Below are 15,519 nucleotides of genomic sequence, written 5' to 3'. Positions count from 1 at the left end.
CCCAGGCCCAGGCGTCACTCTGGTCCCATGTGGCAAGCAGGTCACCAACACCAGCCCATTCCTCTCAGCCCTTGCTTCTTCAGAACTGCATCTTACCACTGCATAGGAACCATTTCACTTCTCTTTTGCTCCGATTTCACCACCATATATTTGCTTATCATATTGACCTAAGGCACTGGGCAGGCATGTGGATGCTTCAGGCAGGCCGGACCATGAGGACCCAGGCTGCCCCATGGTTGTCTTTCACCCTTCTGAGCCAAATTTTTGATTTTTTTTAAAGATCTTCGCTTTTTTTAAAAATTCTTTTGTAAAGACTAGCGTGCTCAGTTTCACTGGGTAGGCAGTCTTGAATAATCCACACAAGGTCTCTTAGTCCAGCTTGGTGAAGCCCATGTCCTTCAAGGACTGACAGAAACACTGACAGCATATGTTGAGCCGTATTTCCAGATAAACGATGGTGGTTAGAGCAGATGTGCTGAGAGCACCCTGGCTGACCTCCGTGGGTGAGTCCAGGAGAGCTAGCTGCTGCTGACCCACCTTCAGACGGCCAGTACGGAAACCGGCCGAAGGTTTGATTGTCAACCAGCCTCATTTAGTGAACTTTCAGGGACTCATTTACCACTCAGGCTTTAAAAGGAAAGCCGATGAGTCTGGAGCGATAGCTCAGCAGTTAAGAGCATTGACTGCTCTTCTTCCAAAGGTCCTGAGTTCAATTCCCAGCAACCACATGGTGGCTCACAACCATCTGTAATGGCATCTGATGCCCTCTTCTGGCACGCAGACAGATCACTCATATACATAAAATATATAAATCTTTAAAAAAAGGAAAGCTGACCTCTGACCTTTAAATTTTTTGTTTACATACATGCTATAGTATTTAAATGTTTTAAAATATGTGAAAGAAGCCAGGCGTTGGTGGCGCATGGCTTTAATCCCAGCACTTGGGAGGCAGAGACAGGTGGATCTTTGTGAGTTCGAGGCCAGCCTGGTCTGCAGAGCGAGATCCAGGAAAGGCACAAAACTACAAAGAGAAACCCCGTCTCAAAAAAACAAAAAACAAAACAAACAAACAAACAAAATATATGAAAGAGAATAAATATATTACCAGGTTCTTAAAGGTTATCCTTTTTTTTTTTAAAGCCCCAAAGGAACATCTGAAAATTTTAATTTGTGGAAACTAAAGTCTAGAACTATCCTGTTACTTAAATTCCAAGGCCTGAGTCATTTTCAAATTCAGAAACCTTAATCTGAATTTCTGGTGAAATGTTTATTTAGTTTCTTTGGGAAAATACTGGTTCACAAACACTTTCAAACAGAAGTATTTGTGGAAATAGGTAGTATTTTTTAATCAGCCTTTTTTTTTTTCTGGTGATAGTGGTGAGTGGGTGGATCATCACCTTGCAGAACACTTCCCCTAGATTAAAATGTTAAAGGTTTGTTGAAGAAAGTAAGTCACACTCAGTGCTCCTGAAGACTGTGCAGTGACTGTAGAATATTCCTGACCACTGTGGCGTGATTCATACTCACTGCACAAAAGTAGCGAGAGCCTTCAACAGAGATGCGGACAAGTTAGTGGGCATTTGAAAAGAGTAAAATTTGGTATTATGGTACAGAATTGATTGAATTTTCCTGTAACCTATCTATAAATATCCTCCCTTTTCTATTTTCTTTTCTCTTGAATTGTTCTAGAGAGCTTCTTACTATTTTTTTTTCAGATTTATTTATTTTATATAATGTATGAATGATTTGCCTGCATGCCTGTCTGTGTATTGTGTGTATGCTTAATTCTTGTGGAGGCTAGAAGAGGGTATTGGATCTCCTGGAAGTGGAGTTAAAGATGGTTATAAGCCATCATGTGTGGACTAGGAATTGAACTTGGGTCCTCTGCAAATGCACCATGTGCTCTTAATGCTGAGCTATCTCTGTGGGAGGGAGAGAAAGAGGAGGAAGGAAGATTTTAAATCCGTGAAGACCTATTATATTTTATATAGTTTGGCCTTGTTTTTTCCTCTGCCATGTAAACTCTGTGAATTGACTGTCAAACATTTTACCAGAGGTTTTGTTTGCTATTGTGTTTTTAAAAATAAATATAGAGGGGCTGGAGAGGTAGCTCAATGGTTCTGAGCAAGGACTATTCTTGCAGAGGACCAGAGTTCAGTTCCTAGCACCCACATCAGGTGACTCATAATCATCTGTTAACTCTAGTACCAAAGAATTCAGTGCCCTCTTCTGGTCTCCATAGATAATTACACTCACATGCACATACACACAGATAAACAGGCATACACATTATTTAAGGTAAAAATAAATCTTAAAGTAAAAAAGAAAAACAAACAAATCAGCTTAATTTTGATAGACCCACCTCCCCTGCTTAGTCAAGTCTAGCTGTATAGCCCCAAAACTGGCCTCGACTTTGTAATCCTCCCATCTAAAACCCCACTGGAATTTCAGGAGTGCGTCACTGTGCCTGGACTCAGTACTTGTTCATTAGGCTTATCCAAGTGTGCAGCTTCCAGGCTTTGTTGATAGCCATATGGGAAGGAAATTGAGGGACAATATCTCAGCTCCTAATATGTTGGGAAGTCTTTGGTTGAGGCACGCTTGCTTTTGAGTTTTTGTTTTGTTTTGTTATTCTCATTTTCTTGTTTCTCTTGGGACATTGTATTTTTAAGCATTTCAGAAAGTTGAGATGTAACTAATGTATTTCCTTCTCATTTCATAGTTCTTCAGTGCATTCAAAAGGAAAATGTTTTTCTTGATCACAGTTGTCTAAAATTTTTATTTTCATATTCTATAAAATATATTTGTATTCTGTGACTACTTTTCTTTGTTATTCTCAGGTAATAGGTAGTTTTTATAATGCAGGCTGTAAAGTATAGCTGTTCAGAACATGAACAGCAGCTGCAGTTCATGAAACTTTGAACATAATTCTGTGTTTTGAATTCCCCTATAAGGTCCTTTCGTTTCAATTTCATAATCTAACTTTCTGTTGTGCATAGAATTGTATGTTTTGTTTGTATGCTATACTGACAAATTCTTGAGAGCAGTCTGTGTTTTGGGTTTTATAATCCTCAAATGCTCATTTACAAAGCCTATTATTAGGTTATTTATTTACTGAATTATCATGAATTATTCTTACAATAGTTCTTGAACTGTTAGGGGAGATATTAGAAAAACTGAAGCCATGAATTGAAAATAGATCTCATTTTAAAGATTTATTTATTTATGTATTGTATGTATATGGGTATTTTTGTCTGCGTGTACATCTACACACCAGAAGAGGGCATCAGATCCTGTAGGGCTACACTTATAGGTGGTTGTGAGCCACTTTGTAGGTGCTGGGAATTGAAGGACCTCTAGAAGAGCAACCACTGCTCTTAACCACCGAGCACTCTCCATCTCCATCCCCAAAGATAGATCTTTGAAGTAGTGATTTTGAGTCAGTCAGTCAGTCAGTCAGTCGTCAGTCAGTCAGTCAGTCTCTGTGTGTCTTGACAGGGTCTCACTATGCTTCTTAGGCTACTTCAGCCTTCAGAGTAGCTCGAATTACAGCTACGCACCACTGCACCTAATTTGAACATTGATTGCTTTTATAAAACAAAGACTATGGTAACTTAACCAGTTTTTTAAAACTAAAACTGAAATATATAAAGGCAAAAGTTGCAAAAATGAAGAAACAGTTATATAAATGTATATATAGAATTTCAAGTGCAGATCTTTGACCTTGAAGGAAATTTAGCACTATGAATGTTTGCTAATCACCATTTAACCTTGATGGAATAGTTGCTAAGAACTGTTTTTTGTTGTTGTTGTTTTTCAGAGAATGCAGAATCTATTGACCTTAAACAGTTTTTTGACCAACATTTTTCACATATATACTATGTGTTTTTTGAAAATTTTGTGACTATTGAAGCTAGTCTTAAACAGAAAGGTAAGATATTAGCATATATTCTGACATATGTTTCTAGTAGTCATAAGCATCAACTTAAAAAGGAGAACTGGATTAGAATTTTAGTATTGTTTTATTTTGATACTCTTCTAACAGTATCGTCAGCTGTATTTGAAAGGAAACAAACAGACTCCTCTGACTCTCCTTATTGTTTTGTGAAGGCTCAGAACATTTGCATTTTCCTGGTCTGGTTTCTTCCACCTACCTTCTTTGTTCTGCCCTAGGAATGTTTGAATAGTAATAGGAATAGTGTTTTTCATGTTGAGAGCTCATTTAGAACCCACAATATATGATGATTTGTTATTAGTATAACCTAAATATTTTATTATACTAATATAATAGTACTTATATTAGTATAACCTAAATTTTTGTGTTTATCCTGGGGATTGAAACCAGCACCTTGTACATGTTAAGTGTGGGCTTCCCAGCCCCCATACCTAGAACCTAAATTTAGAGTAATTATGCTGAAGAATAGAGAGGGCCTATAATACTGTCTGTATAATAAATAGGCCACACTTTAGCATTTCCTAAAAAAAAATCCCTGAAGAAAAGCTCAGGGATTGAAACATTTAAGTTCATTAAGTAGTCATATTTTATACTATAAAATAATATATTTAAAGTGTTTTTCTGTTAAAAATATTTCAGGTCACAAGTCTCAAAGAGAGGAATTGGATGCTATACTTTTTATTTTTGAGGTAAGTGCTGTGAATCATACCTTTTAAACTTTTTCAAAAATAATTCTGGGAACATATGAAGAAATATATTATAGTTATTAGATATATAATGAAACAGTTAATCTGCCAGCTTTTTGCAGAACTTAATTTATAAATTAAAAATGTATCTGAATGAGTTTGTGTGTTTTTGAGGTACAGTGTATTTTTAGGGACAAATTATGTTTATGCTTTTGACAACACAAAATTAATTTGATAGCATATTTACAAAATGAAAATTTTTATAGTTTACACAGATTTTTTTTAACCTCTAGAGCCTTGGATATTATATATGAGTAGAGGATTTATCCTTTATTTATTTATTTGTTTTGATTTTGTTTTTTCATAAGACAGGGTCTTTGTAGGTGGTATTTCTCTGTGTCTCAGCAGCCACTCCCCAAGTAACCATACAGAGACTTAATATTAATTATAAATGCTCGACTGATAGCTTAGGCTTATTACTAACTAGCTCTTATAACTTAAATTAACCCATTTCTATTAATCTGTGTGTTATCCTGAGGCTTGTTTACCTCATCTATGAACTTACCATGTTGCTTTTTCTGCATCTGGTTTGTGACTCCTCAGACTCTACTCTTCTGCTTCCCAGCATTCTCTCTGCCCTGAAAATCCTACCAGCTATCGACCAATCAGCTTTTTATTAACAATGAGAGCAACACATTTCCACAGTGTACAGAAGGATTATTCCACAGCAGGTCTTACTATGTACCCCTGACTGGTCTGAAACTTGCTATGAGGATCAGCATATGGCTTTGAACTAACACAGATCTGCCTGCCTCTACCTCCCAAGTGCTGAGACTAAAAGTGTGTGTCACTGTGCCAGGCTTTATCACTTAGTTTTGATACAAGGTCTTAAAGTGTTATATGACACTATTCCTGTGGAAATGTGGACAAGCATCTACTCATTCCACATGGAGAACTGATAAAAGGTCAAAGTAATACCTCACCAGAGTCTACCTTGATGAACCAGTGAGTTTCCTGGGTCACTTACAGAAGCATTAATGACTCAAAGACAGCTGCAACACTGAAAGCCCACCACAGCATGGGTGATGACTCTAGAAGGTTGGAACCGTAGAGCTTTGTGCAAGACACGGGAAATTTCTCCTTAGCAGTCCTTACTGTTTATATAGCTTTAGGGTTGGGGAAGGGAGTGCATGTGGTAAGATTCAGGGACTTCCTGAGATTTGTGGATTGTTTACTTTCTGAGCCTTAAGAAATCACTTTAGAACTTTCTGAATCTTAAGGATAGACTGCTTGAATTGGGAGGAAGTTGCTATACAACACATGTAGCCCAGGCTGGTCTTGAACTTCTGTCTTCTATCAACACGTGTTGGGATTAAAGGCATATACCACCACACTCAGCTCATTGTTTGTGCTCTAAGGCCTTTTGTTATTAATTTGAACAAAATAGCTTTGTTTTTAAAATTGTTATTTTATATCACTTTGAATTGTTCTGGGCAAATATTCATAAATAAACAGAAAGCATAGCTTGGAGGTAGATAAGCTCTGCTAAAATTTGTTTATATTTTTAGCACATTCAAAAATTAGGCCCCTCTCATCCCTACTTTAAAATAGCTTATTATCAGAGTCAATAGTCATTGGGATAGTCTTGTCTTTGCTGAGAATTTAGGGACTGCTAGAAAGCCAAGGTTAGAGCTGATAACTTTGGAGACTAAGGGGGCATAGAACCCATTTCTCCTAGTGGGACGGCTGTGCGCCTGCGGTCCTGCTGCTCCCTGGGGACAACTTAGGAGGAGTGCTCAGGCTGGGAGTTGATGAGAATGCTGGCCACCTGGGGGAGGAAGACCTCCCTAAAAATGACTGTCTGGACACGGTGGTGGTACGTGCCTGCAGCTCTAACCTTTGGGAGCTAAGGCAGGACTTGCAAATTTTTAGGCCAGCCTGGGCTACATGGTGAGACCCTGACTCAGAAAAAGGAAAAACAAAACAAGGCGCCAGGCGACAGTAACTGATACTCTGAAATCCATTTCATTGTCTTGAATCCTTTGAAACCTGATTTTATTTGGTAAGTAACCTGCCTTCAGTATGACTGTGTAGCACGAATCTTAAAAGTTCTTATTAATAAAATCAAACCTGGGGCCAGGTATTGGGGTGAATGCTGGAAGATCAGAGAAGCAGAACAAGCCACAGCTTCCTCACCTCGCCAGTTCCTCAGCTGATCCTGTTTTCTCAGACTGGAAGCCTCTGAGTCCTCATCCAGAATGAATCTCAGCTGAACTGCTGCTCCAAAGCCTGAAAGCTTAACCAGCCAAATGCTTCTAGTTTCTGTTCTTCACGCCTTATATACCTTTCTGCTGTCTGCCATTAACTGCCTGGGATTAAAGGTGTGAATCACCATGCCTGGCTGTTTCCTTGTGGCCTTGAACTCACAGAGATCCAGAAGGATTTCTGTGTCTGAAATGCTAGATTTAAAGGCGTGAGTGCCACCATTTTCTAGCTTCTGTATCTAGTGGCTGTTCTGTTCTCTGACCCTAGATAAGTTTATTAGGGTGCACAATATTTTGGGGAACACAATACCACCACAGACTTGCTTCTAAATGAAATAGTGAACACAAATGTTTGGGGAAGAATAAATGTATCCCTGGAGAATGCAAGATAATGGTTGCTCTAGTTCAGGAAACAAGGTGACCTATGAAGTAAGAAAATTCCTTTTTAGAAAATGGAAATAATAGAAAAATATTTAAAAAAATAATGCTTTCCTGTGTGTAATACAGGACATCTGTGTTGTCAATTGCTAAATTTCATTAGGAAGAAGTTGTGAGATTAAAGTGGCTTGTTTTTTAGGGGGGGTAGTTTGTTCTGTTTTTCTTTAGATTGAATCCAGGGATTTCCACCTGCTGAGTACACCTACTCCTGGGAAAAGGGAAAACCTCTAGCCCTGAGATTTTCATTTTTTCCAAAAAACGTTTAGTCCTTGTGCTGATTTTCTTCTTAAAATTGGATGGTAATGTATATGTCTGTGTTTCGAGACAAATGATGAAAATCATAAAGTGACTACATTCTGGTTAAAAAGCATCACTGTATGTGATGTTAATATAGCACAAGATTTGGATTCTGCTTTTACTTTAATTGAAGTCACATAAATTTTGGGGGGCTTTTTATCCAAATTAGAAATTAAAGAACTTGCCAGGCAGTGGTGGCGCACGCCTTTAATACTAGCACTAGGGAGGCAGAGGCAGGCAGATCTCTGTGAGTTCGAGGCCAACCTGGGCTACAGAGTGAGTTCCAGGAAAGGGGCAAAGCTACCCAAAGAAACCCTGTCTTGAAAAACCAAAAAAAAAAAAAAAAAAAATAAAAAAGAAAGAAAAAGAAAAAGAAAAGAAATTAAAGAACTTAAGCTGGACATGGTGGCTGTGTGCCCGTAATCATTGAAGAGCATCATGATTTTAAGACCAGCCTAGGTTAAATCCTGTGTCTAAACAAATAGAGTTAAATATAAAACACAATTGATTGGAAGTTAGGACTGCTTTTGAGTATCTCATAAACTTATCTTTTCAACCTTTCTATAATTTTATCATTTTCTTCACCAAAACAGAATTATGTGTTTGTTGGCTAGCTGTGGGAGACATGTCGGAAAGCAAAGATTAAATTTATATGTTTCATGTTAGGTCAGTGTATGTGCCATTGGTGTGTGGGGGACACATGCCAATGCACACATATTGTGGTTAGAGGACAGCTTTGTGAAGCTGGTCATCTTTCTACCTGTACATGTGTTCCAGGGATCCAACTCAGGTCTTTGCAGTGTCTTTCTGACGAACCATCTGTCTGTCTCTAAACTTTATATTTTCTTTATTGTCCTCTTATGGAATGGACTAAAAGAGATCCTATCAAAAGAAAGAGACATTTAAAAAGTGCCTATTATCCTCTGGTCAGATTAGTGTAAAGGCACAGACATGGAACTAGGCATATTGAAGTGGCATTCTTGGTACTTTCACATGCTAGATTTCTAACCTAAGCACACTACTCAATCCATTTTTTTTTTAATTTATTTATTTATTTATTTAATGCCAAATGCTGTTTATTGAAGGAGGGAAGAGGTGTTAAGTATAGGCTTACAGCAGAATGGGAGAACCCTGGAGGGCAGAAGTTCACTACAGATGTTTTACAATCTTGCATCTAAGCTGTTAACGCCCATTATTCAGGATACACAGACAAGGAACTTCCCTTAAGCATTCAAGAGGGTGAAACCCAGCAGGGAATTAGCATAGGGAGGACATCAAGGTCAAGGTCAGCAAGCAAGGCAACAGTTACCCAAATCGGGGGGCCAGGACCCTACAGGTCTCCCTTTTACTAAGAAATGAGCTTCTGACTTAGTCAGCCCATTTCTTTATTGGTCAAAAGAGATATTTGGAGCCGGTGGTGGTGGTGGCAGTGGCGGTGTCGCGCGCCTTTAATCCCAGCACTCAGGAGGCAGAGGCAGGCAGATTTCTGTGAGTTCGAGGCCAGCCTGGTCTATAGAACGAGATCCAGGACAGGCACCAAAGCTACACAGAGAAACCCTGTCTCGAAAAATCATAAATGAAACAAAAAAAGAGATATTTGGGTTGATTTCAAGGACAATGAGACACAATTGCATAAAACATCTAGTTTGAGCTTATGAGCATCCTTTAGTTAATGATGTGGCTAAGTAATTGTTATAACAGCAGCAACAGTAACAAACACAGTGTCATTCAGCAAGTGGATAGTTTCATAGTAATTTAGCTATTTTGTTGAAATAATCTGCATACACAGTAGAAAAGAAAAAAATTCAAAGTATTCTATATAGAAAGTGTTGTAGCTTCACTATAAAGCTCCTAAATTTAATTTTTTTTTGCTTTCCTACCTATGTCCATTATGGCATCCAAGTACCTCTGGGCTCACATGAATTAATTAATGTAGCATGCCCTATCTTTTCTTTTTCCCTTTCTCTTTTTCTTTTTTCCCTAACTTTTCCTTTTTTCTTCCCTTCTCCTCCTCATTCTTCCTTTCCTTTTCCTCCTTTTCTTTTTTCCTACCCTCCCCTCCCTTCTCCAGCCCCCTTTCCTCTTCCTCTTCTCCCTTTTCTTTCCCCCTTCCTTTTGTTTTCTGCTGCTGGGTATTGAACCCAGGACTCAGGTTCAATGAGATTTTTATGAAATCAAAATATTATCCTAGGTTTATTGAAACAGGAAGGGGGAAATCCATGCTGCAAATGTTAATTGAAATCTCAAGTTTTATCTACAATGCAAAAATTCTAAGAAAAGTAAAAAATCATTTTGAAATATATTAAAATCAATATTTAATAATGAAAGAGAGCCCTGGTTTGCCTTTCTGTTGCTGTGTAGAACATTTTGACCAAGAGCAACTTAGGTAGGAGAAGGTTTATATCAGCTTTTACTTGCTGCTAACTGCGGGAGGTCAGTGCAGGGACGCAGGGCAGGAACGGGGGACAGGCACTGAGGCAGAGACTGTGGAGGGTGTTGCTGACCGGCTTGCTCCTCACTCATGCTCAGCTGGTTTCCTATGCACTCCAGACCAGCCTGTCTAGTAATAGTGGGCAGGGCCTCCCTACATCAGGCAGCAATTTAGAAAAGGCCCCAAGCTGGTTGTTGTTGGCGCACACCTTTAATCCCAGCACTCGGGAGGCAGAGGTAGGTAGATCTCTGAGTTCAAGGCAGCCTGGTCTACAGATCGAATTCAAGGACAGCCAAGACTACACAGAGAAACCCTGTGGGGGTGTGAGGAAAGGCCCCACAAGCATACCCACAGGCCAACCTGATTTATGCAATTCCTCGCAATTCCTCAGTTGTGTTTTTTTTTTCTTTCCAGGTGACTCTAATTTCTGTCAAGTTGACAAAAACAAAACAAAACAAAAAACAAAAAACCCAATCAGTACAATCTATTCCTTGTCAACTTGATACACAGCTACATTACTATCAGATACATTACTATTAAACCATAACCTTTCCTTTCTTGTTTATTCCCAAGATATGTTAGTATCATAATACAAAATACAGTATAACTTTAAAAGTTCCAGTCTTTAAAAACTGTTAACTCTTTAGAAGTTTAATGTCCCCTTTAAAAGTTCAAAATCTCTTAGCTGTTAGCTCCTATAAAATAAAACAAAACAAAACAAAACCAAGTTCAGTATATTTTTTTCCAAGAAGGAAGAACCAGGGCATGGTGATAGTCAAATCTGAACCCAGACCCAGCAGGAGCTCAGTGTATGATGTCTGGGACTCACTACTGATCTTTTGGGCTCTAAAGAGCCTTGGGCAGCTTCACTTTTCCAGCTCTGCCATCCATAGCACACATAGCTTGTTTTTGAGGCTCAAGCCAGCTCCACTTCATAGCTGCTGCTTTTCTTGGCAGATGTCCTGTGGTCCTAGCATCTCCTGTATCCTGCAGCCTCTACTCTTAACTGAGGCTCAAACCTTACCATTGACCTTTCCTCGTCTCCCTGCAGGGACTCCAACCCTGACAGGATGGCAAGACTCAGCTTCTTTCCATGACTCCTTCAACTTTGGGGTCCCCACTGAAACTGAGAAGGCTTTACTTTCACTAATGGTTTCTTAGGACTTCTCTGCAGGGACCCTAACCCTGCCACACAGTACTACAAAGCCTTAGTTGCTCTTCATGCTGCCAGGGGAACCTTTATGAACTGTAGGTTTCATTGAGTTGGAGAGTCAGCTCCAGATAGGGCCAAACCCACTAGAGAAATTCACCCTTAGAATTCTGTTTCTCTAGAGCCACTCCTAGTACCACAATCTGTATTTGTGAGGCTTCTCTAAAGCAACATGCACACGCACATGCACACACACAGAGATTTATTAGATTGGCTTATGTAATACATTCTGGGTGGTCCCACAGTGGCTGTCTCATACTGGAGAGACTGAGAATCTGCTAGTTACTTAGTCTGTGAACTTGAAGGTCAGCAGACCCAATCTGGCACTGAAGCCTAGAGGATTCCTGGAGGGCTGTTGGTCTTTGGTCTACTTTGGAAGTCAGAAGAAGCCAATTCTAATGTCAGTGAAGGAATGCTGAAGCAGGAGGATGGATAAATTTGCCAGCGAGAATAAGAGCAAGCAGGCAAAAAGCAAAACTTCTTTCATCTACTTTTATCTGATCTGCTACCAAAAGGTGTCACGTAAATTTAGGGCAGGTTGCTGGGCAGTGGTGGCGCATGCCTTTAATCCCAGCACTCAGGAGGCAGAGGCAGGCGGATCTCTGTGAGTTCGAGGCCAGCCTGGGCTACCAAGTGAATTCCAGGAAAGGCGCAAAACTACACAGTGAAATCCTGTCTTGAAAAACCAAAAAAAAAGAAAAAAAAAAAAATTTAGGGCTGGTCTTCCAGATTCAAGTAAATCCCTCATAGGAGTTCCCAGATGCTTGCATTTTAGTTCATTCCATATCCATCCAAGTTGACAACCAAGGTTAGCCATCAAAAGGAGACCACACTTACTTTTTATCACTGTTAAAGATAAATTCCATTCATTTTTCTCTTCCGAAATTTCTTTAGTATTACTTATTACTTTTTGGGTGGGAAAGTTCAAATATTTTACTAGTTTGTATTTGCTATACTTTAACATAAGAAGCTTTTAATGTGGTCCTCTAATATTTCATGCTTTACAATATATTGACACATTATTTGATTTTACTCTTTATTTTGCTTATATTGATTTTTAGAAAATTTTACAACTTCTTCCAGAAAGAATTCATCAGCGATGGCAATTTCATAGTATTGGTAAGTAATATAAATACACATTTCACATCTGAAATAAACTATATAGTGGTTTCTCAGTTATTGTTAATGAGTTCATGGTTTGTTTTAGGAAAACAGAATATAAGAGGCTAGGGAGACGGCTCAGTAGGTAAAGTGCTTGCTGGACAAGCTGCACCCTGAGTGCTGATCCCCAGCACCCAGATCTAAGAGCTAAGAGTGACTACATTCATACAGTAACCCCAGTGCCATGTGACCACAGATTCCAGGTTCAGTAAGAGACCCTGTCTCAAAACGTAAGGTGGAAAGCACCAATGTTAACCTCTGGCTTCCACTTTTCACACACATATGCATGTGTACATGTACATACATGAATTTAGGAGGGAACTGGGTATAGTGCCACAGATCTCTAATCCCAGCTACTTAGGATGCTGGGGCCTGAGGATCACAAATTCAGGGCCTGCCTGGGCAAGCAAGACCCCATCTGAAAATGAAAGAGTAAGGAACGAGCTGGGTATAGAATTCAGTGATGGCATACTTGCCTAGAATGCATAAGATTCTAAATTTGATCCTCACTCAGTACTATAGAGAGGGAAATATAGGGGCAGATTGAGAGTCTAAAACTAAAATTTAAATGAAGAGCCAAGGGTCAGTGGTAGATGTCAAGGTTTGTATGCGAGGACCTGGGTTCAATTTCCTGTAAACACACACAAAAAATGGGCAGAACAGATGAGTTGAGGAAGAGGAGAGAGGGGAGGAGGAAATCTATTCAAGTATATATGTTGATTTGACACACAATTTTTTTTTGTGATCTACCTCTTTATTCTGAATGCATTAGCAATGATGATGAGTTATTTTAAAAAATAGAAGTAGGCTTAGACAAGATAAATATCTTTGTGAATCAGAAATAGGAGAGAAATGCAAATGCCAGAGAGAGAGAGAGAGAGAGAGAGAGAGAGAGAGAGAGAGAGAGAGAGAGAGAATGAATGAGAATCTACGGAGCTATAACCTCTGGATTTCCTGTTTGTTTTTTGTGATAGCGTCTCACATAGTCCAGGTTGGCCTAGAACTCATGATGTAGCTGCCTTCCCCTCATTTGTGCAGCGGTCCTCCTGCTTCAGCCTTGAGTACTGTGTAAACAATGTTTCTCTGTCCCTCCCCATCCTGCAGCCGCTTCCAAATAATCGCTTCCAAATGCTTGGCTGATGCCTCAGGCTTATTACTAACTAGCTCTTGTACTTAAATTAACCCATTTCTATTAATCTATGCATCGCTACATGGCCCATGGCTTACTGGTCCTTTGACATCTTGTTCCTTGGGCAGCTGGCTTTCATCTGCCCCTACTCCACCTTTCTTCATCTGCGTTCCCAGTTTGATTGTACTGCTTAACCTTATCTTGCTTCACCATTGGCCAAACAGCTTTATTATCAACCAGTGAGAGCAACACATTCATAGGGTACACAAGGACCATCCCACAGCAGTACTGAAGTAATTTAGGGGCAAATTCTCACTGTGTAGCAAGCCTTAAATTCATGATCCTTTTGCCTCTGCCTCCAGTATGTTGGGATTACAGGCATATACTCCATGTATGACTGTGCCCATGATTTGAAAACAAAGCAGGGGGATTAGAGTTAAGCTTATTGTTGCTTGAAGCACCAAAATATGGCTCTTTAGCTCATGAAACAAAAGCTGAAAAGGAGAGAGAGAGAGAGAGAGAGAGAGAGAGAGAGAGAGAGAGAGAGAGAGAGAGAGAGAGAGAGGAGAGAGAAAAGAAAAGAGTATGTTGCAGGTTGCTGTCAGAGAGAATAAGAGAAAACAGACTTTCTGTTTATCAGGAAACAAGCTTAAACAACGAAGTCGGGTTTTGCTACATTCAAATTATAACCACAGGGTAGCTGTTATTACAAAGTTGTCATGATTAATAATATTCCAAAATTATGTATAACTTGTGAAAATTCATAAATGGTGATTTTTCTCTGTCACTCAGATGATTCCTACAAGTTGTCGGCTTTTATGAATTGTTAATGAAGGAAACTGTGACTGTAGTTGATTTAAAAATAACTTCTTTCAGAGATACAGTTTGCATAGGTAAAATGGATTTGTTGAAGTAAGATTCGGTGGCTTTTAGAAGATAGTTCTCCTAATCCAGTTTTAGGAGACCTCACCTAGTCTTTGAATCCATTTGTTGTCATATGCCAGCCTCAGCTGTGTTGTGAACTCTTGGCCAGCCTGGCCCAAAATCCAAAATTAAAACAACACAACAATAAAGACAAACACCTCACAAGTTTTGTTTGTTTGTTTGTTTTTTGGGTTTGGTTTTGGTTTTTCAAGACAAGGTTTCTCTGTGTAGCTTTGAGCCTTTCCTGGAACTCACTCTGTAGCCCAGGCTGGCCTCGAACTCACAGAGATCCGCCTGCCTCTGCCTTCTGAGTGCTGGAACTAAAGGCGTGCGCCACCACCGCCCACAAGTTTTTTGGAAAAATTATTTGTTTTATCTTTGTAATACCAAAGTCAAGGATTTCTTTATATATAGAAAGTACACCTAAAAATAAAAGTATTGGTTCTATTGAAATTTACATACATACAACACACACATACAAACACTTGCTTTTTGCTGTTTTTTTTAAAAATATTTATTTATTATGTATATAGTATTCTGCCTGCATGTGTCCTTGCAGACCAGAAGAGGGCACCAGATCTCATTACGGGCGGTTGATTGCCACCATGTGGGTGCTGGGAATTGAACTCAGGACCTCTGGAGGACTTCTGGAAGAACAGTCAGTGCTCTTAACCACTGAGCCATTTCTCCAGCCTGCTTTTTGATGTTTTTGATATAGTTTCAAAAGCCTAGACTGTTCTCTTACTGTGTAGCTGAGACTAGCCTCTCCCATCTCTGCCTGAGATAGAGCTGACAGAAAATTAGTAGGCAATATATATAAAGAACTCTTTATATTAAACAAAAACAAAAACTTGAGGGCTGGAGAGATGGCTCAGTGGATGAGAAGATGTGCTGCTCTTCTATAGGACCTGAGTTCGATTCCCAGCACCCACTGCAAGCAGCTCACAGCAGCCTGTGATTCCAGCTCCAAGGGAATCTGATGTCCTCTTTTGGCTGCCAACAGCACCACACACATGGCATTCAC

General features: G+C 39.4%; 1 protein-coding gene across 14 annotated transcripts in view; it reads left to right on the top strand.

Annotated features, from left to right (window-relative positions):
- Ralgapa1 (Ral GTPase activating protein catalytic subunit alpha 1) overlaps positions 1-15,519 on the top strand; it is a 220,128-nt gene that overhangs the window by 24,662 nt on the left and 179,947 nt on the right. For all 14 annotated transcript variants that reach the window (XM_028869729.2, XM_028869733.2, XM_028869732.2 and 11 more), the window contains exons 2-4: positions 3,821-3,931; positions 4,595-4,644; positions 12,343-12,400. In XM_028869729.2, the coding sequence (XP_028725562.1) occupies positions 3,821-3,931; positions 4,595-4,644; positions 12,343-12,400 (219 nt within the window). The remainder of the gene's footprint in view (positions 1-3,820; positions 3,932-4,594; positions 4,645-12,342; positions 12,401-15,519) is intronic.

The sequence above is a fragment of the Peromyscus leucopus genome, chromosome 14, assembly GCF_004664715.2.
Source record: "Peromyscus leucopus breed LL Stock chromosome 14, UCI_PerLeu_2.1, whole genome shotgun sequence".
In the NCBI taxonomy this organism is placed as follows: Eukaryota; Metazoa; Chordata; class Mammalia; order Rodentia; family Cricetidae; genus Peromyscus; species Peromyscus leucopus.
This window is presented reverse-complemented; position numbering and strand designations above follow the sequence as displayed.